We start from the raw sequence: 23,139 nt of genomic DNA on the forward strand, positions 1-23,139 counted from the left end.
CTCGGACTGCAGTCGACTGCAGTCGAGTGACAGACTGCCACTTCCTGAATTTTTTAGATCGAACTATGTGGCTAGCAGGCATCACTCTTTCAACCTATCACATGTTCTCTTTTGGTGCCATGCCAGCTCTCTGTCGATTTTACCCCACCGTCGTCTGAATAAAGGTATGTATGATGGAGGTTTTCCAGCAGGAACCGCCTCCATGCGACTCCATCGAGAATGTCGTACAATACTTGGCGAGTAAATCACATGAACCTCACTGGAAAGATTTCGCTAGAATGGCCCTCGAGTATTTGAGCATTCCCGCCATGAGAGCAGAGCCGCAACGAGTTCAAAAGCTAGCAACGAGATGGTCTTGTAGCTGCTAAAAAGGGCGATATCAAGGAGATAGAGACTAATCTCATTGCACTATATGTGCGAGGAGGATCTACAATATCTAGCTGTAGACGTGTACAAAACTTTCATTACTGATTTCAAAAATATTCCATTCAAAGTACCAGTCCATCCAGTCGACCGCAGTCTGTCCAGCCCTAACAGTTGCGCAGACTATCCAGTCCAGTCCACGCCTCCAGCCGGACTGAACCTCTCAGTCCTGTCCGGCGTTTGCCGAAAGACGGACTGGACTGGACTATCGGAGGCACTGACTGCCATTGAGCTTCTGCACTGGGTATATAGGTCACTACTACTTTCCAGACCCCATTGCATTGTTGCACTGTTGCACTTTTCACCACCACCACCACCACCACCTGTCCCCTCCGGCCGCAGCTATAGCCTGGGTGGCGGAAGCCCGGAAGTGTGAACCCTCCCGGCCCAGCACTTTCAGGCACTATGCAGTGATGGAACCAAATCAATCGCTCAAAGTATATCGGGCGAGTGGGTCACTCTACACAGTCGTGTTCAGACGAAGACTAGAAATTGACCTCCCCAAACCGACGCGCGAACTTCTACTACGAGCGATACTCCATGCGCGCGTGTAATTCACCAATGGTTCGTCACTTATGTAAGCTGCTTTTTTACCAACGCATTACCTATTCGATGTACCCCATCTGCTTGAAACCTGCCGCATTTGGGCTGCAATAATAGCGTTTCATCGTCTCGTAGAATTCAGCTAAATTCAAATCAGCCAAAACCTATTACACCCGCACACACTGCACAGCCATCGGTCCGCGTGAATAGGTACTTCAACGTCAACACTCTATTCTGGTATCCAACATCGCCCCTTCCCAACCTACAACCCCTCGAAACCCCCACCGCAAAACGCAATCTACACTACATAAACACATCCGTGACGCCCTCGGGCCCCAGCTCATTATACTCGACTCTACTCATGAACCCCCTATTGGCGCCCTGATCGACGACAAAGACGACCTTAGCAGCGACCTGGGCGCCCAGAAACGCTGCCTCATCGAAGCCCGCCTCCTTCCACTCCGGGAAGTAATCCGGCATCTTCGCCAACTTGATGCTCAGCGGGGTTTGACCATGGGAGCTGTGGCGCTCGGGGTGGTAGTGGTGCTGCACTTGCTGGTGGTGGGTGGTGGCAGCGACCAGGAGCGGATTGGGGCCGCTGGCAGGCGGCGCGCTGGGGCCAGGGGCCATCGGCGTACTAGCGCCGGTGGCGGTGGGGGTCGGCAGCTCCGAGGAAAAGATGGTGCCGGAGCTCGGCGGGATCAGGTATTTGGCCGAGATGCTCTGTAGAAGCGCGTCCTTGAAGCCGCGGAGCTTCGCGCCGTTGCCGACGATGATGAGGGAGTCCCAGAGGTCGGCACGCTTGGAGACCTCTTCGACCCGGGAAATGGAGTCGTACACTGCGTCGGCTATACGACTGAGGATGCCGCATTCGGCAGCTCGGAATCGTTGGTGACCAACGGAAAGCTCGCGCCAGATTTCGTCCGAGCGGAGTACTACGCCTTCGGCCCGTGCTCGCGTTTCCTGTGCTTGCTTAGAGGTTTCTTGGAAACGTTTTTCGGCCTCCGGGTCAACTTCGTCCGAGTCGGACGCCGCAGAGGGTTGTGGTGGCTCAGGGACGGCTGCGGCGGTGGTGGGAGAGGGCAACTCTGGGGCTTTGGTGGTTGTGGGAGAGGATAGGGCGCTGGCGCTAGGCGCTAGCGTTTCGTCCTCTTCGCCGGGAAGCTTCTTATCCATAACCCAGAAGGTACTAACTTCTCTGTCCCGGTTGGGGAGCTTCCGTTCCGCCTCTCCTTGGAGTGCCTGTTCCCGCTTCGCCAGGAACTCGTGGGTCTTGCCGGACGCAACAATCGCGGCGACGTTGACAGTTCCGTCTTCTTCGCTGACCAGTGCGTCGGTTTCATCCACCGTACTCTTTGTGATGGCAATATGTGGCATACGGATGCCCAGGGATGTCTCTCCGTCCTTGCACCCAGGAATCGGCGTACCGAGGGGAAGGATTTCACATATCGGCGACTTCTTGAGTGCTTCGACATGCTCGGGCTTCATATCTGGAAGCAGGGAGCACAAGTGCTTCGTCATGGTCTCTCCGCCACACCCGTAGACTGTTTTCCTCGCACGGCGTTGAATCAGGAAGTCGACTACCGGTGTGACATCGGTCTTCTCGAAGCCAACGTCGATGATGGTAGATGTTGCCAGGCCGTACGCCCACAACGATGTGACCGCCGAGTCCATCAGCGCGAACCCGGGAGTCTTGAGCTTCTCAAACATGAACTGCGTAAGGAGCTGCTTATCTTCCAGTGTGAACTCGGGAGGATGGACGAGTAGGATCGGCGTGTGGAATGTGGGATTGACCATTTCGTGCACGTAGGTTCTATCCACTGTCAGTTCTTATCGGGAACGGGGGGAGAGGGGGAGGGGGGGAGTAGAGATGGTTACATACAGTAGGGCAAAGAAACAACCCCAATCTATGACCCTTCCCTCCTTCATGCACCAGACAGCGCCCTCCTCATCGCCCTCATCCTCGACATAGATCCCGTCACCCATATCCTCACCCATATCCTCATCCATATCCTCCTGGGCCGCGGGCTCATCTTTCTTATCGGCACCCTGCCCCGCGGTCGCGGGCGTCCCGCCCTCCTTCGCCTCGCCCTCCTCCTCATCGTCGTCATCGTCATCATCGCCCTGCTCCGCATCGTCCTCGCCACTCTGCAGCCCCTTCGCCTGCGCCAGCAGATCCTCCTTCTCGCCGTCGCGCGCCTCGCGCACCTTCGTGAATATCCACGTGCCCTCGTCGATGCCGGGGAACATCCGCGACGGGAAGCGGAACTTCGGCGGCGTGAACGATTCCGGCAGGCCCAGTTGCGCAAGTGTGGTTTGTGAGCCGGGTGCGATTATCTACATGCGTGCGAGTGACGGTCGTGTTAGTGGCGCCGGGAAGGAGGGGGAGGAGGGGGAGGGGGAGGGGGAGCGGCGGTGCTGAGGGGTGCACGGACGAGAATGTGTTCATCGCGGAAGAGTGGCATTGCGCTAGATGCGGCTCTGGCTGCTGGAGTGATTGGAGAGGCAAGGGCGTTATTCGTGTGAAGTTCGGGGATTCGCGGTCAAGTGGATTGCTAGATGTTGTTGCGACTGGTGAGTTGACGCGTTTGGTGGGTGGAAAGGGCCACACAGTGGCTTGGCGGCAACGGAGACAATGCGCTAAGAAAGAAGGTGTCACTCGGATGGAGACAGTTGTCGCCACACCCAACTGAATATGGCTGCTGCAAGCCAGCAGAAAACTGGGAAAAAAAAGGAACGCAAATTTAACTACCGGCCCGCATCGACGGAACCTGCTCGGAAGCTTCAGCAGCATGCAGGACTGAATTGAACGGCAATTGTATTAGAGTAAATGTCGTACGTCTATGACGAGCATCTCCTCTCTATATAGAGCACCGGGCGCACACATAAAATGAATAAAAAAAATTGGAAATAAATAAATAAACGCCATCCACCAGACACTTATAATCCGTTAAATTAACACCCGATCAGCACACCCCAGCCCCCAAAGCCAAAGCCAAAGCCAAAAAAAAGCAAACGCCAGGTTAATCTTGTCCCTGCCAAGAAGAAGAGTCGCGATCTACCGGCCCTCGAACGTCCGGCTCCTCGGCAGACCAGTAGACTTGATCGGCGGCGTCAGCGGCGGCGTCAACGAAGCCGAGCCCGTTTCCACTTCTGCCTCCGACACCTCCTTGATCCAAGCAGCGACATCTTCGGCCTCGGGGCCCGTGCCCCACCGCGAAGTAGCCGCGGCATCGAGCCGCAAGCCCACGACCCCCGGATGCCGCTCCTTGGTGGGGACGGTGCGCGGAGATACCATCTCCATGACATCCTGTTCGGGCAAAAGCAACTCCGTCTTCTTGGTGGACGGCGCGGACGCGGGTGATTGCGGAATAGTGGGCTTCATCCTCATCGCACGGGACTTGGGGAGGCCCTCCTGCTGCGTCTTTGATTCCTGCACGTAGAGCTGTGCGGGGGTGAGCGACTTCGAAGGCGCGGGCTCGGCGAGAATCTGTGCCTGTCGGTTCGGAATATGCAGCTGAAAAGCGCCGCGGCTGCGTTCGAGGGCTTCGAGCATCTCTGAGTTCTCCTTCTGCAGGCGGGCGGTATCGACAGCGCTACGAAGGCCCTCGACGTCTTCGTTCAACATTTGGAGGCGCTCGTGCATTGCGAGCTCGGTCTGGGCGAGGAGGGCCTCGTAGGCGGCCGTGGTCGTGCCGACTTGCTGGAAAAGCACCTTTGCGGGGTTTGTGGAGAGGATGGTGGTGCGGGATTCATTGGTGGTCGGGTCGAGGGAGGTGACGATGGTCGGTGCCGAGAGCGGATGGAGGACGGCCGTGTTCGCAAGGGCCTGTTTGGTCAGGAAGTCCCGCGTCGGGGTGTCGTCCTCTTTCACGTCGGCCATTTCGGAGACGGACGAGGGGTTGGTCTCAGTTGGAGTGGCAGATGAGGCTGTCGATGCTGATGTGGCTGCTGCAGCCGCGTTATTCGAGTTTGCGAGAGCGATGACAGCGGCGGCAGTGGTCTTGTAGGATCTCGATAGCGGCAGTCCCGATGGCGATTGCGGTGGAGGGGAATCCGTGTTTGGCGGGGTGGAGCTGCTGTCGAAAAACATTTTTTGCGTTGACTTGGGGGGAGCTAGTAATGTGGGAATCCGAGGAGTGATGTCAAGAGTTGTAATTTTTCCGGTGAAGTGAGGAGTCGGTAGTGGTTGTTGGCGGCGGAGAAGATTCAAGTCGAGGTTGCGGTTGATGGCGAGGAGCTAGCGGGGCGGCGTCGTTGAGTTATATATCGGGTGTCCTGTGTCAAGCAGCAAAGCAGAATCCAACACCCAATAGTGGGGCGGGGGGGAGGAGCGGTATTTAGATAGGTATGGCGGCGGGGCCTAGCAGATACGATACACTCTAACACATGCACGAAGAATTCTTCGTTTTTTTCTGGAATGTTGGAGATGATGGTTAGATGCAGATAGGCGTGGCAAGGAACGAAGCGAATAGACGTGTTTCCTGACAGCCACCACCACCACCACCAACACCAGCACCACCACCACCGATACCGACACAACCACCGCCGCCGCTGTGCGCTGTTTCTGTGCTTCGGATGCAGAGGCCGGCTTCGGAGAAACGTGTGTTAAGATCCCCTGTTCGGTGGGAGGGGTGTGGTGGATTATGGGTGGGGCTGCAGTGCTGATGGTGATGGTGGTTGGCAGAGTAAGCGTTAACCACTCTATGTAACGTTGGCTAGCCGGCTGGCTGCATTGACGTGGCTGATAAGCGGACATCCAAGATCACTCGGTGGCCCAAGCGAGCCAACCAATGTGCGGCGGACCGTTATCGAGCAACTCCCCGTTCCCCTTTCCCTTCCTTTTCCCCCTCTTCCTCCTCCTCCCCCTCACTTCTATCGACACCTGCGATTCTGAAACGTGGTAGGTCGGTGCGCAAATGACTGTCAACCCGTAAGATTTGTCGGAGAAGGGATTGGCCTAGCACGGGAGGGAGGGAGAGGATAGGTATCTAGAGTATCTTCATACCGGACAATCGGAGGTAAGCCGGCAGTTCCGGGAGCTTCGAATTGGCCAGCTATAAGTAGCCCTTCCGGGAATCTGTGTGTACCTTGTTCCAATGCTTGCTCCACTCCTCTTTCTCTCACATGCCAAATCTCCAGAGAATGGCCGGGGCCTGTCCGACCGTCTTCTAAGCTCTTCCTTGGTTTGTGTGGCCAATGGCCATTGCTATTACCTATCGTGCCGATCTCTGTCTATCTATCTCAAGTAGATATCTACGCCGCCGCGCCTCGTCATTGGCGATAGATTGCGACAGACAGAATCGAAACAGGCAGGCCGCACAGGGCAGAAAAGGGACGCAACTACGAGTATTGATCCGGAGCACACGCTACACGGGCGACCGGTGGAAAGTTGAAACGACATCACGCATCGCACATCACTCGGTCGGCTCTGCGAGTGCGCGATCGCGATCGGAAAACTGCATGCTGCTGTGAGCCTGAGACGCTGGCCGTGGGTTATTGGTCGCTGGTTCTCATCCGTGATCGATTGGTAGTTAGGTAATAACGGCTACAGGGCGTGGATGGACGACACGTGGGTGCAGCCTTACAAGACCACCCAGACTCTACATAGAGTACTATGATATGTAGTGGCCGTGAAGAATTCGTCGGCTTTGAACCAGGCAGTCAGGCCGGCAGGCCGCAGGCGGATCGGGCCAATTATCGGCGGCAGTTAATTGTACAGTACATAGTACATAGGCGCGAAAGCGACGTAGACCTCTCATGTACGAGCTTCGGTACTAGTAACGATACATTCGCTGGCGGCTGGCACAGTGGCACTCAATCCCTGCCAAAGCTCAATCAATTAAACGATACTTCTTCGATTTATTACATAAGTAAATGCCATTAATCAGATTTCTTCTTCTCGGTCCTTGCAGGCGGCGGTGTCGATTAATTGTTGATTAATTGGTGATGAAGGACTGTACATGTGCTTGGATAGCGATGGTCCGAATGGCGCCCATCATGCCACGCTTCAGGTATTTTCCAGTGAGCTGCCACGGAGCCCACAGCGCGCGCCGCTCAACTGCCCTCCATGCGCCACCTGAGTAGCAGCACCCAAGCAGCTACTCCAAATGCTTACCGATATCTCATTGTAACAAGTAATCCATTGCATTGCCTTCCTTGATAGTTACTTGTGTACTTGCCCAATACCTGTATGCATCGCGTCTTAGCCATGACGTTAACGAAGCCAGCCAGCCAGCCAGCCAGCCAGCCGAAATAGCCGGCGGGCCTCGGAGTCCGGAGTCGGGGGCGATCCGCCCGCACGAGCGGACTTACCCCACACCCGGCACCCCACACTCGCTAGAGTAGCAGCATACTCTACATATAAGCCCGCTGGGCATATGTGGCCCACCTAGATATCCCGACATATTTCCCAACGGCCAGACACAGACAGCCAGACAGCCAGACAGCCAGACGAACCGACTGACAGAAGCAGCAGTAGCAGCAACAATGAAAGCCATAGTCCTCCAACCCATCGCGCCCGGCAAGCCCGGCGAGATCTTCTACCCGTAATTAATCCCCTACGCCCGCCCGTTCCGCGCATGCTGACATCCGCAGTCTACAGACGATCACCACTCCCACGCCGACCGCCGGTCCCGGCGAAGCCGTAGTCCGTATCGTCGCCGCATCGCTGAACCACCGCGACCTCTTCCAGCGGCGGGGGCTATACCCGGGTACCGCGCCCTCAATCCCACTTCTCGCAGACGGGTACGGAGTAGTCGTAACGCCCACATCGAAGTTCTACCAAAAGGCGGTGATCATCAATCCGGCGCGGGGCTGGGCCTCCGATCCACGGGGGCCGGAGATCGGCGGTAGCGGCGGTGCGGGCGGGTTCGCAATCCTCGGCGGGACAAAGCACTACCGCAGCGGGACGCTGCAGGAGTTCGTAGCGATTAGCGAGGAGGAGCTGGTTAAGGCGCCGGGACACCTGTCGCCCGAGGAGGCGGCTGCCCTGCCGCTGTGCGGTCTGACCGCTTGGAGGGCCGTCGCGAGTAAAGCCCAGGTGGCTGCCGGCGAGAATGTGCTCATCCCGGGCATTGGAGGCGGGGTCGCACTGATGGCGCTGCTGTTTGCGGTCAAGAGGGGTGCCAAGGTCTGGGTTACCAGCAGCTCCAAGGAGAAGATCGAGAAGGCGGTCGCGCTGGGCGCTGAGGGAGGTGTCCTGTATACTGGCGCCGCGTGGGAGAAGGAGTTGGCCGCGCTGCTGCCGAAGGATAGGCCCTGGCTCGATGCGGTGGTTGATGGAGCTGGTGGCGATGTGGTCAACAAGGTCACGCGGATCATGAGGGACGGCGGACGCGTGGTGAGCTATGGGATGACGTTGGGTCCCAAGATGCCGTTTACGATGGGCGCGGTGCTGAAGAACCTCGAGCTGCTTGGGAGCACCATGGGCAGCCGACAAGAGTTCTTTGAGATGGTCGAGTTTGTAGCGGAGAAGAGGCTCAGACCGGTCATCAGCAGGGTTGTGAAGGGCTTGGATGAACAACAGCTCGAAAGTCTGTGGGAAGATATGGAGAAGGGACGGCAGTTTGGGAAATTGGTTATCAGAGTGGCCGAGGATGCTGAGGCGGAGGAGAGGGGTAGGCTGTGAGCATATGAGCAGTACAAATAACGATATCCACGAGATTTATGAATGGGTAGAGTAGGAATATTAAGCAACAGGCATTGACACCTCATTGATGGTAGACCCGACCGAAGAAGAATGCATAAACACAGTACAGTAGGGGATGATGGAAGACATGACAGATAATCCGGCTAGCTCGAGACACGGAGTGATGGACATTGATCCGGAGTAGTAATGTGGGTACCGTACTAGGGTCTGAAGAAAACCCGCGAGCCTTATATAAATGCGGTAATATTGTTTTTATTGCTTGATTTGTAACTTCAACAATGTTCCTGCTGCATTTGGGCATCGATCACTCGAAGTATCCGTCATTAAACGCAGGAGGACCTTCAGCCTGACGGGTGCTCGGCACGAGTGATCGTGGGTGAGGCTGAGCCGTCGTGCATAGCCCGGAGCCTTGTCTCTGTGGGGGGAACGCCGGGAAGCCGAGCTCATGACTACGGCTATTACATACCGGTAGTTATGACCCAGGAGCGGCATAACCCCTGCGCAAGTCGATCGGATAAAACCCAGCAATGAGCGGGCAAGTCATGTAACGAGTAACGAGTGTTCAAGACATGCAATGCATGGACCACGGGGAAGCTTCTTGAGATATTATGAAGTAGAGTAGGTACAACAACCACAGCTTTTCGTTGAGAAAACAAAAGAAACAATCAGAAAAAGAAAACACAACAAGAAGTAACCACCCAATTCGCCCTGACTCCTGCCCCCGACAGACCAAAGTTTTTACCCACACCCCCTTCCCAATTCACAGTATTTACAAAACCAACACCAAAAGCAAAAGCAAAGCATCCCAGCTGGCCGAATGCTGCCATTCCCGAAATCCAGGACACGGACGAAACCCGTAGAATTATATGCCACCCAAAGAAAAAGCGAAGAAAACAAAACCCAGACGAGCACTCAAAACGAAAATATCGGCAACCTCTTCGCCGCAAAATACGCAAAATACAGCGGGGCCACATCCCCACTCGGCACACCGATGAGATTCTCCGCCAGGCCAGCGAGAATCCAGTCGCTATACAGCGCGGCGATGAGTCCCAGGGTGAGCGGGACAACAAACAGCCTGAAGCCAGCCTTCTGGCCGCGGTCGATATAGCAGCAGCTATACAGGGCCCAGACGGCGAGCATGACGACAGCGGCGCCGCCGCACACATACGTCGTGATACGCACCGTCCAGCTCTCGAGCCACGCCTCGCGCACCAGCGAGATCAGCCCCGCCAGCCCCACGACCATCCCGAGAATGTACAGCACCAGCCACCAGATGGCGCCGCACAGCTCCTTCTGCGAGTACTCGTGGACGGAGCGTTGGCCGTCCGCCGGCCGCTGCTTCTCCGAGGAGTGCCACTGCGCGACTAGCACGGAAACGTGCAGGCTGAACGCGCCCAGGGAAATGCTCAGCAGCGCTTTCCACCCCGCGATCAAAAGGAACTGCCATCGCTGCTGACAGCGGATCATGGTGAATACCGTCAGGACCACGCCGCCGAGCAGCGCCGACGCCGCGAGGAGGATGTCGACCTTTGGAGACTGAAGTATTCGCCATGGACGTAGCGGAGACCGCCCGAACGTGAGGATACCGATCGTGTACCACGTCAGGACGTGCGAGATGGTGCCGATCAGGCCGTACGGAAGGGCGTAGCAGGCGATCTCCGAGTTATGGGACATGTCGTTGCCCCGGTCGGGGGCCATGTCCCAGAGCCAGTCTGGAATGCCGTGGCCGGTGTCCGCTGGTGCTGCATTGGTTGTTGGGAACGATGAGGTGGTTCGCGAGAAGAGGAAGAAGAGGAGGAAGAAGGAGATCGAAGTGAGCTGTGGCGGGTTGCACGAAATTATTATTGATGGATCCCAACCGTTCGGTGAGGGAGGGCTGCGACCAGTTCTTAAGTTCACGTCCAGCATGGAGCACATATGCATCTGAACCTGCGATCGATGAATCAAAACCAACCCGAATTCCCAGGCTCCGCCGTCCTCGAATCTCTTCATATGCATCAACCATTGGGCTGAAGCACAGCCTAGCCGAACAGGCAACAAAGTGTCTTGGTGGGAACTCAGCCGCACTGTTTCCCGCAGCGACCGATTCCGTTTTTTCCTTTTTCTTATCTCCTTTTTCCGCGGCGTGCCGTCAAATCGCATCACATCGCATCCGCCCCGTTCAATTCTTCACATCACGGGCGTAGTCACTGCACAGTGCGCACGCGCGTGTGGCGTCCGTTCCGAGACAATGCGCAATGCAGGAGGCAGGACGTCTACTATGATACATACAGGAGAATCCTGCATCCAGCCCCATCATCAGCCTCACTATCACCAGTGACCAACTGAGTGCTTGCGGACGGGAGCAAGAGCGAGTGCAAGCAGAGACGAGAATGAGGCGGTGGTGGTGGTGGTGGTGGTGGTGGTGGTGGTGGTGGGTAACCTGAGGCGCTAGAAGTCGGGGCAACCAATGCCGCGGAAGCGGGGTGTAGGTTGTACAGCTTAACACAGTAAGAGACCCCGCTAGTCAATTGTTCGTCGCTTCGCACCAGCTTCAAGATGCCGATGCCGATGCCGATGGATGCCTCGTGGATGGATAGCTACCGAAGTACCGGTAGTTACGTATCGCTGTCCGCAAAGCCATCGTACTCTTTCGTTCTTCTTACAGTGGATTGTGCGCACAGTATTGAAAAGACTGACGCAAGAGTTGGGCACGATACTATGATAGTAACTGACGAATACACGTCATACCTCTAGATTACAAAAGGCGGGATCTACATATGATCCCAGGAGGTAACTGCATGTCAGGCGTACTTTAAGGTTGTTGCCTTGAGTGCTTACTCAACTCACTGCTTACTTGGGTCGTAGTCGAAGGCTTTACCATGGTCTCGGGGAGATGCGGGGGATAGTATGGGGGGCTGTTACCAGAGCACCTAGCAGTGGGCTGCGACTCTCGGAGTTATGATGCTACGGGTGGTACAATGTCTGGGTTCGCAACGTCACAGTAGGCGGCTGACGAAACGCGAATGGCGACCGCATGAACGCCTGCTGAAGTAATGCGGGAACATTCTCGCCGACCAAGCGAGCTACCTACTATCCCAAAACATATCTGATCCGGAATGATCCTCGACGGTGTGTTCTGCACTCACTCGAGAAACCCTTACATATGGGAGATGAGAGTATCAAGTATGTGACAGAAAAGCAGGCGAAGCTGTTGCAGCATATCTCGGAATTTACTATGATGCAGTAAGGCGGTATTCGGGGTATTTGGAATACGGTATTTTATCGCCGGTCGCCCCGATGCCGCATCGAAACTGGCAATAGGTACCGACTTGCACTTGGGGCGTGTTCGGGTGCCAGCTACATTTCTCAAACCTGGGGTTCGGACCAGTTGGAGGTTACCAAAGCTGCAGCTGTAAACTCGCTTTTCCGGGCCCCCGATGACCCGTTCGGCAACCTAGATGTTCAACAGCACGCCACACTTTTTATGTGAATTGTGGCTCAGTCGACAATATGCAGTTTCTCAAATCGTTAACTTTAGGTGGTGTGCCGAACGCCCACCCATCTGAGGGGCTCAAACTGCACCTCAATTTTGTGGATGAATACCGTACTCGGTGATCACTGATGGCAGAGGTACTGCCCGATCGGTCACCGCTGACTTATCAACAACTCTCGAGTCTCGGGCCGGGATACCAAGCAACCAAGATATCATATAACCTCATATCTAGTAGCGTAGCCCACCAGCCCTACTTACCCAGGCCTGGCCCCTGAGATATTTCGTCCCGTAGCATTCAGCCTAGGATGGCGCATGGGACTCCCGTCCCGCCTCGTCCCGTCCCGTCTCGTCGGCAGCCCTATAATCTATTTACTACACAGAAACACCGATCGTAGCGTACGTGGATACGGTGCGGTACTGTATCGATGGCATGAATACCCATTACCGCTTCCTGCTCTCCGATAGCCTCGAGTGCAAATCGATACCAAAAGAAAAGAAAATAAGGTGAAAGAAAAGAAAAGCACTCCAGCCAACCGACTGCTTCCATCCGCAAAACCCAGAGAACGCACGAATTCCAGTACTCACTCACTTCTTATCCACCAGGCAACGAAAACGAAAACGACAAAGAAAAACTCAAAACGAAAGGGTTGGCAACCTCTTGACAGCAAAATACAGAAAATAGAACCATGCCACATCCCCACTAGGCTGGCCGGTAGGATTATCCGCCAGCGCCGCCAGCGCCCAGTCGCTGTACACAGCGGCGACCAGGCCCAGCGCCAGCTGGAAGATCAAATTCCTCGGGTCCCTTGGCATGTCGCGAAGTTTGGGGCACCATCTCGATGCCGCCCATAGTCCTCCCACGAGCACGGCCGCCCTGCCGCAGATGAACGTCGTGCGCTGTACAGCCCGATTATCCGGCCACGCCTCGCGCACCAGCGAGAGCAGGCCGAACAATCCCACCAGCATCCCGAGGATATACATCAGCAGCCACCACCTCGCGGCGCTAAGCTCCTCCTGCGGGATGCTCGCTCCACCGCCGCCCTGCTTCTCCCGCGCGAACAGCACAGCCACGTGCATACTCAGCGCGCTGAGGGAAATGCTCAGGCACACCTTCCACGCAGCGACGAGCACGAACTGCCAGCAGCGGACCATGGTGAAGACGGTGATTAGCGAGGCGGCGAGCAGCCCCGTCCCCGCGAGCAGCATGTCGACCCGCGGAGACTTCAGTTCCCGCCACGGACGCAGCGGAGACCGCCCCATGATCAATGCGCCGATCGTGTACCATGTCAGCACGTGCGAGATGCTGCCGATCAGCCCGTATTGCAGCGCGTAGCACGAGATCTCAGAGTGATGCGACGTGTCATTGCCCCGGTCTGGAACTGCATCGCTGACCCAGCCCGGAATGCCGTGGCCTGTGTCGGCGGTGTTGGTCGATGGGAGGGACGAGGCGGTCCCGAGGAGGAGGAGGAAGATGAAGATGAAGAGTGTACTCGACAGGAGCTTTGGTGGATTCGACGACATCATTGCTGGTGATGTCTACCGTCAGAGGTGGCGGCAAGACGACTTTAAAGGCGATATCCAGGCACCGTTGTGTCCACGGCAAATCCTACTCGGTACCGAATTAGCAGGGCTGATCTCGATCTCTCGTATTCATCAACCTGGAGGAACGCCTTAACTAAGCAGACATCGTGAGTTGACTTGTTGTGCGCACAGTGAGTCAGCTCCGCCCGTTCCCCGTGGGTATATCCTTTTCCGGGCCGTATGTTCTAATCCCATTCGTCCCACCGCTCTACTGCGCACGCGTAGTGGCTACCTAGGTGAAATGCATAATGTATGAAGGAGGTATGTACGACGGCCTATAGTTAGATTTGTGCGTTCAGCCTCACCAGTCCACGACCCCACGTCACCAACAGCGAGCACTGCATAAGAGGGCAAACGGAAGGGAAAGGACGAGGAAGAAGCATTGGTAATTGAAGCTCCCTCACTCCATTCCTCCCTCCATCCCCTGCCGGGCTTAGAAGGTTGCAAATATAAGCTCCGTAACTGACAGCGGGCAGAAGCAGGCGAACTGACGGGAAAGGACGAGGAGGAAGCATTGGTATTGATTCTTCCTCTCAGCATTCCTCCCTCCCTCCCCTGCTAGGCTTAGCAGTGCAAATATAAACTCCGCAACTAGCAGCTTGCAGAAGCAGGTGAACTGATAGGAAAGGACGACGCGGGTCGCATTACTCCCTTCCTCGCTCCCTAGTACCTATCGGGCTTAGCCATGCAAATAACCCATAACCCATACCCCATACCCCATACCCCATATCCCGTCCTGTTGCAAATCCTATCCCACTGAATTGACGTTGAGGCAACCAACCAAACGTCCCTGTATTCGAAGCCGGATGCTCATGCAGCTCGATCAAGCAACCCCCTCGCCGGGACTTCCGGAGCCTGATCTGCTGCGAACAGCAGCCTCCCTTCGCCGTAACCCGTTAAGGGGCAATCCCTCGCCCGGCCCCCTAACCAAAAGGGATACGGTTGAGCTCAACACGGTATTGGTGTGTGCACTGTGCACTGTGCATAGTATGGTTTAAGTAGTGACTGCCTAAGTAGGTAGTGCCTCTAGAACTAGCAGAGTTTTAGTAATATTTCAGGGCTGCTCAGGGGTGGCTGTGTAGGTGGGGAAAGGTTGGTTGATTGGGAAGAGAGGGTCGAGGACCCGAAGTCTATCTACCTCCGTGCATCCGTCGTCACTCGGGCCTATCCACAACCCTACCCTATCTACAACCCTACAGGCTGCCCAAGGCCTTGAGCAAGCAGATGAAAAGCTAAACTTGCTGCCACTTATTTCTCGGGACTCCCGGGAAGGAGGTAGGTACGAGACTCAGGTCTGCAGGCTCTGCCAAGCGTGGTGTCGCAGACTCGCAGATGTAAATACCGGAGATGAAGTGTTCGCAGAATCGATCATAGGCGGGCTAGCTGGGATGCAAGCAGAATATTGGCAGTTGCAGTGAGCACATTGGGAATGTCCTAACTCCTCGCCGATCGACCCTTTACTAATATGTTGATATGTATAGTAGTCCTCATTATTGACCTAACGAATGATCCAGCTGCGCCTCAGTTCTCCTGCGCCTCAGAACTCAGACATCTTACGCCTCTGGCCTGCGTCAATAATTCATATGCCGTAACAATGCGGTTGATGCTAGAAAAAAAATCTTTTCGGAATCCCGATCTGGATGTGCCATTGAGGCTGCGGGTTCGGTTTTCACCCCCTATTTGGTTGCCGTAAGTACCTAGGTGGGAACATTGGTACACGGGTACATTGGTAAATTGGTACATACTGTTCCAAAATTATTTTACCAACAGCAGCGGAGCGACTCTCTCGTGGGAATTAGAGCAATAAGTACCAAGTACCAGAAATCCTACCGCTTTAAACCCGGGCAGCGCCAGCACAGCACCGCCAACACTGCCCTCCACCCTCTCCCCGCACTCACTCGCACTCACTCGCACGAGTGCACGCCGGAGCCTCTTCGGTAGCCCGCAAGCTGCCATTGGCCAGTAGCCACATATGCATCTACCTCCTCTCAAGAGTTAAGTCGCAACCCCGGTCTAGGCTAGAGCTTGTGGCAGGATAGGGGGCATTCTCCAGTAAAAAAAACGGTGTTTCCTGCTGGACGGATATTGCTATTGGATGTATCAGGAGGTGAAAAACGTGTATTCTGCCAACCGTGCTGATACTACATCATACTGGATATGTTACCAACATTTTGCCTAACATATGGTACATAGCACAATAGCACTACTACATTTTATACCCCCTTGTAGTTAATAGTGTATTGAGATAGAAGAGCAGTCGAGCGACATATGTTCAGTGCGGCACACGTTCTCACTCGTATGCCGAGTGCGGAACCATGACCTGCTCACTAGTGAAAACTGTGTCAGCCATAGGAGGCGGAGGAGGCTGTAGCCTCGCCGGGTTCGTTGATGTGCCACCTGCTACCAGCTAGTTCTCCACCGGAATATTCCTTCGGATCTTCGATGTGAGGTGTGGTCGCGACTCGCGAGGACAGGGGTGCTGCCGGCTGTGACTTAGCGTCGGGTGGCGCCATATATTCTCCGCTCCGCCGTGATAACCCGCAACCGGGCTGCTATATATGTATGGAGTAAAACGTGGATGTGCCCGGCGGCCGGTCCGCTGTCTTGGATTTTCTTGTTTCATGGTTTTTCGGTGGAAGACAGTGATCACAATTCATCGTGCATCACTCAGCGGTGAGTGATACTCTATGCAACGTCTTGGGGAAGAGTGAGATGGAGCCGTCGGATTCGCTGCATTGGACATGTCACATCCGAATCGCGTCCTCTGTGAAGACTCTACGTGTTAGATCCCGAAGAGTTCATGGTGCCAGGGCGAGAATTGAAGCGTTGACGACGGTTTTATCTCAACGGAGGACTCACCACCGATATACTAGTAGAATGGCCCTTCGCGGTGGTAATGGGCATGGAGGCTTGCGGACGAGTAACTTCCGACTCGAACACGATTTCCGCAACATTCGCTTCGTCCCAGCCTCCCAGGGAGACGAGCCACTGACGAATCAAAATAGAGCACGAGGACAAAAAAAAAGGTAGTCCTCTATGTACTACCAGATAAGAGGTACGTAGTACATACAAGGAGAACGAGGAAAAGGTTTCGAAGGAGTTGAACTCTGAACTCTGAAGGGAGCAATTGGACACGAAGCGTGTCCTTTCACGAGAGACCAGCCCGCGTGATATGTACCTACAGGCTACAAGTCTTAACCTTTCAGCATACGTTTAACATTTTAGCATACGTATCCAAGCTTCCCTGAAAGCTGAAGACGGGGGTCTTAAAGGACTGGAGTGGTCCGACGATCTGCCTGGTAAAGTCTGTACCCCGCTGAACGGCCAAGGGATACACTGAAAGCCGAGGCCCTCTATTATACATACATGCCCACGGATGCTATTAAGGTTAACATGGAACGTTGTTGACAGGGAACGTTCGACATGGAACGTTTGACATGGAAGTTTGAAATGGAAGTTTGAAGCCTGCAGTCAGACGCAACGACAGATGGTGCGTACTCTAGCTTAGATAGAGACTCGAGCCAAAGCAAGCCCCGCGAGGTGCGGGGAGTATTTCGATTTCCTAGGATGGCAGTGTTCCGACATGCGCAGAATGCTTATTTAGGTATTCTTTTCTACGTACTACATAGCAAAGTATATAGAGAGCTTTGCTCTCTAGCGGATACGCTACTATTACTACTATTACCTACTAGTATCGAGACGAATCACCAAACAACAATCCGCTATCCATTCACGCACTCTTTATGCAGGCTTCCACGGTTCCGTCACTTGCGGACCGGGGAGCTCGGACGGGCCGACGGATTTTCCTTATTTTCCCCCGCTTAGTCATGACAGGCTAACGGACGACGCCGACACCTCCACCTCCAGGCGGCGTTTGCCGCGAACGAGTGATGGCGTGAGTAGGTACATGCGGGAAGAGAAAAGATGATCCGAGTGGTTTCCCCCACAATTCGGACGAGCGGAGTCGCTCCGTGACGGCGATGGAGGCCTAGGCAGGCGGATGAGCGGATGATTCGCTCTGCCGAGTGCACTGCTGGAGCCCCATAGGATAGGCAGCGTTCGGACGATATGGCGGTAGGTATGCACTTACTCTAGGTACGGCATGTACGATACTCGTGCTCGGCCACCGTCATGATTCATCATCGGCATCAACAGCCGCGCCGCCAGAAAAGCCATCTGTGCGACTAAGCGTATTTTCGGAGACGGCGTCGAGAGTCAAGACTCAATCGTGCATATCGCATGGCTGTCGCGTTGGTGCTGGGTTCCTTCTGCAGACTGCTGCATCGCGAAAAAGAAAGAGGGGAGAAAAAGAAGAAGAAACAGAGAAAAAGAAAAACCCGTCGCATAGAAAACCGTCGGATTACCTACCGGTGCCGTACCGTACTTGCTTGATTCCCACCACAGCCAACCATGGAATTCCCTCACGCTGCACAGTCCCGCGTTTCCCCGCACGCCTTCCCTCCACCTTCCACTCTATTTAGCAGCTGTTGTCAGCGCAGATCATGTCTCATCCAGCCCAGCGGCGGCAAGTCCGAAGATTCATTCACGCTTGCATCCAAGATTCCCAGTACGCACGCGGCCTGCACTGCCCGGACCGTTTAACCGGAGCTTGGCTGACGTCGGCATTCCAAGCGCGTCCGCTGCGATTCCCAGCTTTGGACTGACGGTGAGACCGCGCACCAGCAACCACGGCACATGAACATGATGAACATGCTGAACACCGAATTCAGCACACTGCACAGTGCACACCCTCCTGTTCAGCCCCCCGTCACTCCTTGCAACCACCAGCACCACCACCAGCACCACCACCAGCACCACCACCACCACCACCACCACCACCACCACCACATTTTGCCCTGGTGCCTGGCCCCATATTCGCGTTCGCCTTCCGTTCCGTCCCAGGTCATAGGTCATACCGGCCGCCTGGTTGGTGGTGGTTGGCCGCACCAAAGCGACACGTGTGGCGTCCCGCCGTCGCGATACTCCCAATCCAGACATACCCGTGCCACATCAGCCCCGTGAACCGATCCGAATGATACCCCCCATACTCATCATACCCAGCCTCACACTCGTACTCATACTCAGACCCACTCGCGTGCACCCCTCTCTCTCTACTATCGTTACTCATACGCCTCTACGCATACCCGCGCCTCTCCCCGCTGAAAGGATAAGGAAGACCGCGCGCGCCGCTGGAATACTCTAGACCCACATCGCGATCCGCTTCGACTCTCGAGCCTCCATCCGCCAGCCCCGTCCCGCCGACAGACCGACAGGCCGACAGACCGACAGAAAAGCCTCCGTCGTCACCGCAAAGTGCCCAACTACTGGTACGTACCCACCGTACCTGCCACTGTAGGTTTACCTCGCTGCCCCTGTTTCCTTCGCGTCGTCGTTGTGTTGCCGGGCCGTTCGGCTCGTACATGAAGTCCCCGCTACCGTATCGTCTGCACACCCATCACCGCCCCAAAATCCGTTTCCTGCAGTCGCCAGTCGCCACTGCAGCTTCGGGCTCGGGCTTGGGCTCGAACGGCGGGGCAACAAGCTCATCATCCTTGAATGTCGCGGGCACGCCGGCCGCGGCGGCCGTCGTCGTCAAGATGGGCTTACCTTACGGAATCATACTCGTGCATATGCTAACTACCCCGGAAGCATTCAGAGACGCGTTGCCGAAGCAGGTTTATGCCCTTCCGAGCCAGGTCGTGAAGAACGCCGGGAGCGAAGGTAAACCTATTAATAATAAAAAAACAAATAATAAAAAAGAAAAACCTGTGCCACTTTCCAAACACGGCGCAGCGTACTCTACCACATCCGGAGAACAGAAGTCCAAGTTCGAAAGACTCTACTCCACCGATCGTCGCCTTGGTGAATGGAACGGGAAAGCGCGGCCACTTTTGGCGTGGGGAACTCGAATGCGGGGGACATGCGGCCGGCCGGCGTCGAGGCCGTGGGTGAAGCTGGCTCGGTGAACCTTGGAGGTCGCAATGACGCCAGGCGACATGGTGGCTATAATACCTTCCCACCGCCTTCTCTGACAGAACCCAATCCTCCTGCATCGCAACGCCGTCGCTCTCCTCAATCGCTCGCTGTTCCCCCGTACAGCAGCACCAGCGACTACATCGCCAGCAACCGCTACATCGACGACTGCCACGAAGCCGCTGAAGTCTCGCACTGGGACTGGTTGTGGGGACGCAGAAACATGGCACGGCTACTCCTACTCGCTCCGGCCGTCCTGTTGGTCTTTCTGGCAACGCTCGCATGGAGCATGCCCGCCTTCCCGCTCGAGGAGCGACAGCTCGGCGCTCCGCCGATAAACGACTTCCGCAATGTCTCGCGGCCCGCGAACATGGCCGAGTACGATCCCGACACCTGGACGTTGGGCACTCACTCTCTCGTCCAGAACGAATGGCAGGTGCAGCCTTACGTCGCCAATGGATATCACGGCAGCAGATTGACGGCGGAGGGCCTTGGATACTGGGTATGTGATTCGTGTCCTTTTCCAGCTGCGGGGAAGGGGGGGGGGGATTGCCTGGGTCTCGTGTTGCGGACGAACTGAGTAACCTTTTTGCTGACGCGGACGATGAGGGGTACACAGCGTATTCATAACGTTACTGGTGACACCTGGCCCATAAATGGCTGGCCCCTCGACAACCCTCGCCAAACCTTCGCGACGATCGCCGGGTTCTGGGACTCGCAAAGAAACACTACCCGAACAAACTTCCCCGAGCTTCTCCGCAAGGGCGGCGAGAGCGTCATCTCCGGAATTCCCACCTGGACCTCCTTCGTCATCGCTACAGCGGACGGGAAGCACACCTATGGGCCTGGCGTCGACCAAAAAACCGTCGAGTACTATCACCAGACATTGTCGCTGAAGGATGGCATCGTCACCACCGCGGTCAAGTGGAGGCCCGTCGAGGACGGCCCAGTGTACGATCTGGGATTCACCGTCCTCGCCCACCGCGGCAGGCTCAACCTTGGCATGATGAAGATCGACATCGTCTCCTCCGACGGCTCGCAGCTGATCGTCACCGACGTGCTCGACGGCCAGGGCGCGCAGAGGACCGATGCCGCCGGCAAGGCGGTCGAGAAGAACGACGATCTCATCTGGACTGCCGTGCACCCGGACGGCATCAGCAATGTCACCGCCTACGAGTTCTCGACGCTCGACTTTGCGTATGGTGCTCGCGCCTCCGTCGTCAAGGGCAGCCGCAGGAATGCCGAGGCACGTCCGTGGGTCACTCGCAACGATAGCACCATCGCGCAGGAGTACACCGTCGAGCCTCGCAAGGGCCAGACAATGACCATCCTGAAGTACGTCGGGATCGCGTCGACCGATGCGTTCCCCGATCCCAAGAAGACTGCCCGCGACGCAGCGTTCGCCGCCAAGAAGACGGGATGGAAGAAGCTGCTCGCCGAGCACAGGGCTTGCTGGGAGGCCCTGTGGGAGGACGCCGACATCGAGATTCCCGGAAAGGAGCTCGAGGAACTGCAGATCTCGGTTCGCGCGTCGTTGTTCCACCTGCTGTCCAACGTTCGCTCCGAGACCGAAGGCGAGGGCATCGGTGACAACTCCATCTCCGTCGGTGGCTTGAGCAGCGACTCGTACGCGGGCCTGGTGTTCTGGGACGCGGAGCTGTGGATGCTTCCTGGGCTCCTGGTGCTCCATCCCGAGCATGCCGCTTCCATCAACAACTACCGCACCAAGATGTTGCCACAGGCGCGTGAGAACGCGAAGGAGTACGGGCTCGAGGGTGCCCTGTACCCATGGACCAGCTCCAGATACGGAAACTGCACTGGCACGGGTCCCTGTGCTGACTACCAGTACCACCTCAACACCGATATCGCCCTGGTCCATTGGCACCAGTTCTTGACTACCGGAGATATGGACTGGTTCCGGGAGAAGGGCTGGCCTGTGATCGAAGCGGTGGCTCAGATGTGGTCGGGTCTCGTGGATAAAGCCTTGACCGACGACGCCGACGGCTTGAAGAAGGGGATGTACACTGTTAACAATATGACTGATCCTGTATGTTTCTCCCCCACATGACTCGCTACCCATGAGACTAATCGGGTCGCAGGATGAATATGCCAACCACATCGACAATGGTGCCTTCACCACTTCCGGTGTCAAGGTCATCATGGGCATCGCCCAACAGGCAGCGGCGATCATGGGACTCAATACCCCGCCGAAGTGGGCCGACGTCGAGACGAACATGTTCATCCCGTACAACACCGAAGCACAAATCATCCCCGAATACGCGCAGATGAACGGCAGTGTCGAGATCAAGCAGGCGGACGTGGTGTTGATCAACTACCCGCTCGAATTCCGGCTGAACGAGAGCCAGGCGCTGAACGACCTCGACTTTTACGCGCGCGCGCAATCCCCCGATGGCCCGGCCATGACCTGGGCGATATTTGCCATCAGCGCTCTGGATCTGTCCCCGCGCGGATGTGCCAGCTGGACGTACTTCCTCTACGCCTCGCAGCCGTACCTGCGCGAGCCGTACTACCAGTTCTCGGAGCAGATCCTCGACGACATCTACGCCAACGGCAACACCAATCCCGCCTTCCCGTTCCTGACGGGCCACGGCGGCTTCCTGCAGATCCCAACCCACGGCTTCACCGGCTACCGTCCCCGCCTCGACGCCTTCTACCTCGACCCGTCCGTGCCTCCACAGCTCGAGGAAGGTGTGACCATCAAGGGAATGAAGCACCACGGCGCTAGCTTCAACGTGCGTGTGACCCCCGAGAACACGACGATCACCCGTCGCCGCATCACCACGCGCAAGCAGCCCTCGGGCCCGGTCACTGTGCGCATCGGCTCCCGCAACTCTATGGGCGGCGACTACCCACTGCTCCCCGGCGAGTCGCTCGTCGTCCCCACGCGGCGCCCAGACCTGAACGGTACCGACATCCCCGGCAACAAGGCCGAGTGCAAGCTCGCCACAACCCTCGACGCCTACGTCCCAGGGCAATTCCCGATCGGCGCCGTCGACGGCAGCAACCACACGCAGTGGCGGCCGCACTCCGCTGCGCCCGCTGACCTGACCGTCGACCTCGGCGCGCTGACGGATATCAACGCCATCAGCCTCAACTGGGCAAAGTGGCCGCCGATCAGGTGGGCGCTGTTCGCGAGCAACGATACCGCGCAGGAGAAGGTGTGGCAAATGGTGTTTAAGGCAGATACCGTGGAGATCTCGGCGCCTTGGAGGGCCGAGGACGCGCTTAAGGTCGTTATGCAGACCGGGAATACTACCGTTGTACAGCTGGAGGAGGGGCAGAGGAAAAAGGCGAGATATGTTAAGCTTACGATTGAGGGCGATAGGAGCGGTGAGGGCCATGGTGGTACGGTGGCGCAGTTGGGGATTTTGTGAGTACACTTTAGCTATACCCCGTGCGGTGGATGTGGGCGTTATGGTACATGGTACTACTATACATGGGGGAGTATGATACTGGAGGTGAGTACGATGCT

The 23,139-nt window shown here is 56.3% G+C and overlaps 7 protein-coding genes across 7 annotated transcripts; 2 read left to right on the forward strand and 5 right to left on the reverse strand.

Moving 5' to 3' along the window:
- Positions 1-1,162: 1,162 nt before the first annotated feature.
- Positions 1,163-3,546, reverse strand: BZA05DRAFT_379261 (actin-domain-containing protein). The gene is made up of 3 exons (XM_051481881.1): positions 3,402-3,546; positions 2,849-3,303; positions 1,163-2,779 (listed from the first exon to the last, which is right to left on the reverse strand). Exons 1-3 carry the CDS (start codon positions 3,429-3,431, stop codon positions 1,270-1,272), a joined length of 1,995 nt encoding a protein of 664 aa, XP_051335528.1. The 5' UTR covers positions 3,432-3,546; the 3' UTR covers positions 1,163-1,269.
- Positions 3,547-4,024: 478 nt separating this feature from the next.
- Positions 4,025-5,059, reverse strand: BZA05DRAFT_422117 (uncharacterized protein; the record flags this gene model as incomplete). Its single annotated transcript, XM_051485774.1, has 1 exon — positions 4,025-5,059. One exon carries the CDS (start codon positions 5,057-5,059, stop codon positions 4,025-4,027), a length of 1,035 nt encoding a protein of 344 aa, XP_051335529.1.
- A 135-nt stretch (positions 5,060-5,194) lies between these two features.
- On the reverse strand, positions 5,195-5,808 carry BZA05DRAFT_181961 (uncharacterized protein). The gene has a single exon (XM_051479313.1). It carries the CDS (start codon positions 5,723-5,725, stop codon positions 5,330-5,332), a length of 396 nt encoding a protein of 131 aa, XP_051335530.1. The 5' UTR covers positions 5,726-5,808; the 3' UTR covers positions 5,195-5,329.
- Positions 5,809-7,397: 1,589 nt separating this feature from the next.
- On the forward strand, positions 7,398-8,742 carry BZA05DRAFT_359245 (uncharacterized protein). Its single transcript, XM_051481465.1, has 2 exons — positions 7,398-7,514; positions 7,564-8,742. The coding sequence occupies exons 1-2, from the start codon at positions 7,456-7,458 to the stop codon at positions 8,594-8,596; spliced, it is 1,092 nt and encodes a 363-aa protein (XP_051335531.1). The 5' UTR covers positions 7,398-7,455; the 3' UTR covers positions 8,597-8,742.
- Positions 8,743-9,300: 558 nt separating this feature from the next.
- Positions 9,301-11,480, reverse strand: BZA05DRAFT_439186 (uncharacterized protein; the record flags this gene model as incomplete). The annotated part of the gene is made up of 3 exons (XM_051486529.1): positions 9,301-10,435; positions 11,146-11,196; positions 11,454-11,480. The coding sequence occupies 3 exons, from the start codon at positions 11,478-11,480 to the stop codon at positions 9,530-9,532; spliced, it is 984 nt and encodes a 327-aa protein (XP_051335532.1). The 3' UTR covers positions 9,301-9,529.
- An 833-nt stretch (positions 11,481-12,313) lies between these two features.
- BZA05DRAFT_410697 (uncharacterized protein) lies at positions 12,314-13,774 on the reverse strand. The gene has a single exon (XM_051484928.1). It carries the CDS (start codon positions 13,614-13,616, stop codon positions 12,726-12,728), a length of 891 nt encoding a protein of 296 aa, XP_051335533.1. The 5' UTR covers positions 13,617-13,774; the 3' UTR covers positions 12,314-12,725.
- Positions 13,775-19,869: 6,095 nt separating this feature from the next.
- Positions 19,870-23,041, forward strand: BZA05DRAFT_427379 (glycosyl hydrolase family 65 central catalytic domain-containing protein; the record flags this gene model as incomplete). The annotated part of the gene is made up of 3 exons (XM_051486053.1): positions 19,870-20,148; positions 20,266-21,693; positions 21,746-23,041. The coding sequence occupies 3 exons, from the start codon at positions 19,870-19,872 to the stop codon at positions 23,039-23,041; spliced, it is 3,003 nt and encodes a 1,000-aa protein (XP_051335534.1).
- Positions 23,042-23,139: the final 98 nt, after the last annotated feature.

The sequence above is a fragment of the Tricharina praecox genome (genome assembly GCF_024521635.1).
Source record: "Tricharina praecox strain CBS 144465 chromosome Unknown BZA05scaffold_33, whole genome shotgun sequence".
Classification (NCBI taxonomy): Eukaryota; Fungi; Ascomycota; class Pezizomycetes; order Pezizales; family Pyronemataceae; genus Tricharina; species Tricharina praecox.

Bases quoted from the DNA above. Each gene is read 5' to 3' on its own strand.
- BZA05DRAFT_379261 (XM_051481881.1), bottom strand. From the start codon at position 3,431: ATGCCACTCTTCCGCGATGAACACATTCTC. The intron at 3,304-3,401 runs GTCCGTGCACCC...GCACGCATGTAG, and splicing joins TCCGCGATGAACACATTCTC to ATAATCGCACCCGGCTCACA. The intron at 2,780-2,848 runs GTATGTAACCAT...GACAGTGGATAG, and splicing joins GGTTGTTTCTTTGCCCTACT to AACCTACGTGCACGAAATGG.
- BZA05DRAFT_181961 (XM_051479313.1), bottom strand. From the start codon at position 5,725: ATGTCCGCTTATCAGCCACGTCAATGCAGCCAGCCGGCTAGCCAACGT.
- BZA05DRAFT_359245 (XM_051481465.1), top strand. From the start codon at position 7,456: ATGAAAGCCATAGTCCTCCAACCCATCGCGCCCGGCAAGCCCGGCGAG. The intron at 7,515-7,563 runs GTAATTAATCCC...TGACATCCGCAG, and splicing joins CCCGGCGAGATCTTCTACCC to TCTACAGACGATCACCACTC.
- BZA05DRAFT_410697 (XM_051484928.1), bottom strand. From the start codon at position 13,616: ATGATGTCGTCGAATCCACCAAAGCTCCTGTCGAGTACACTCTTCATC.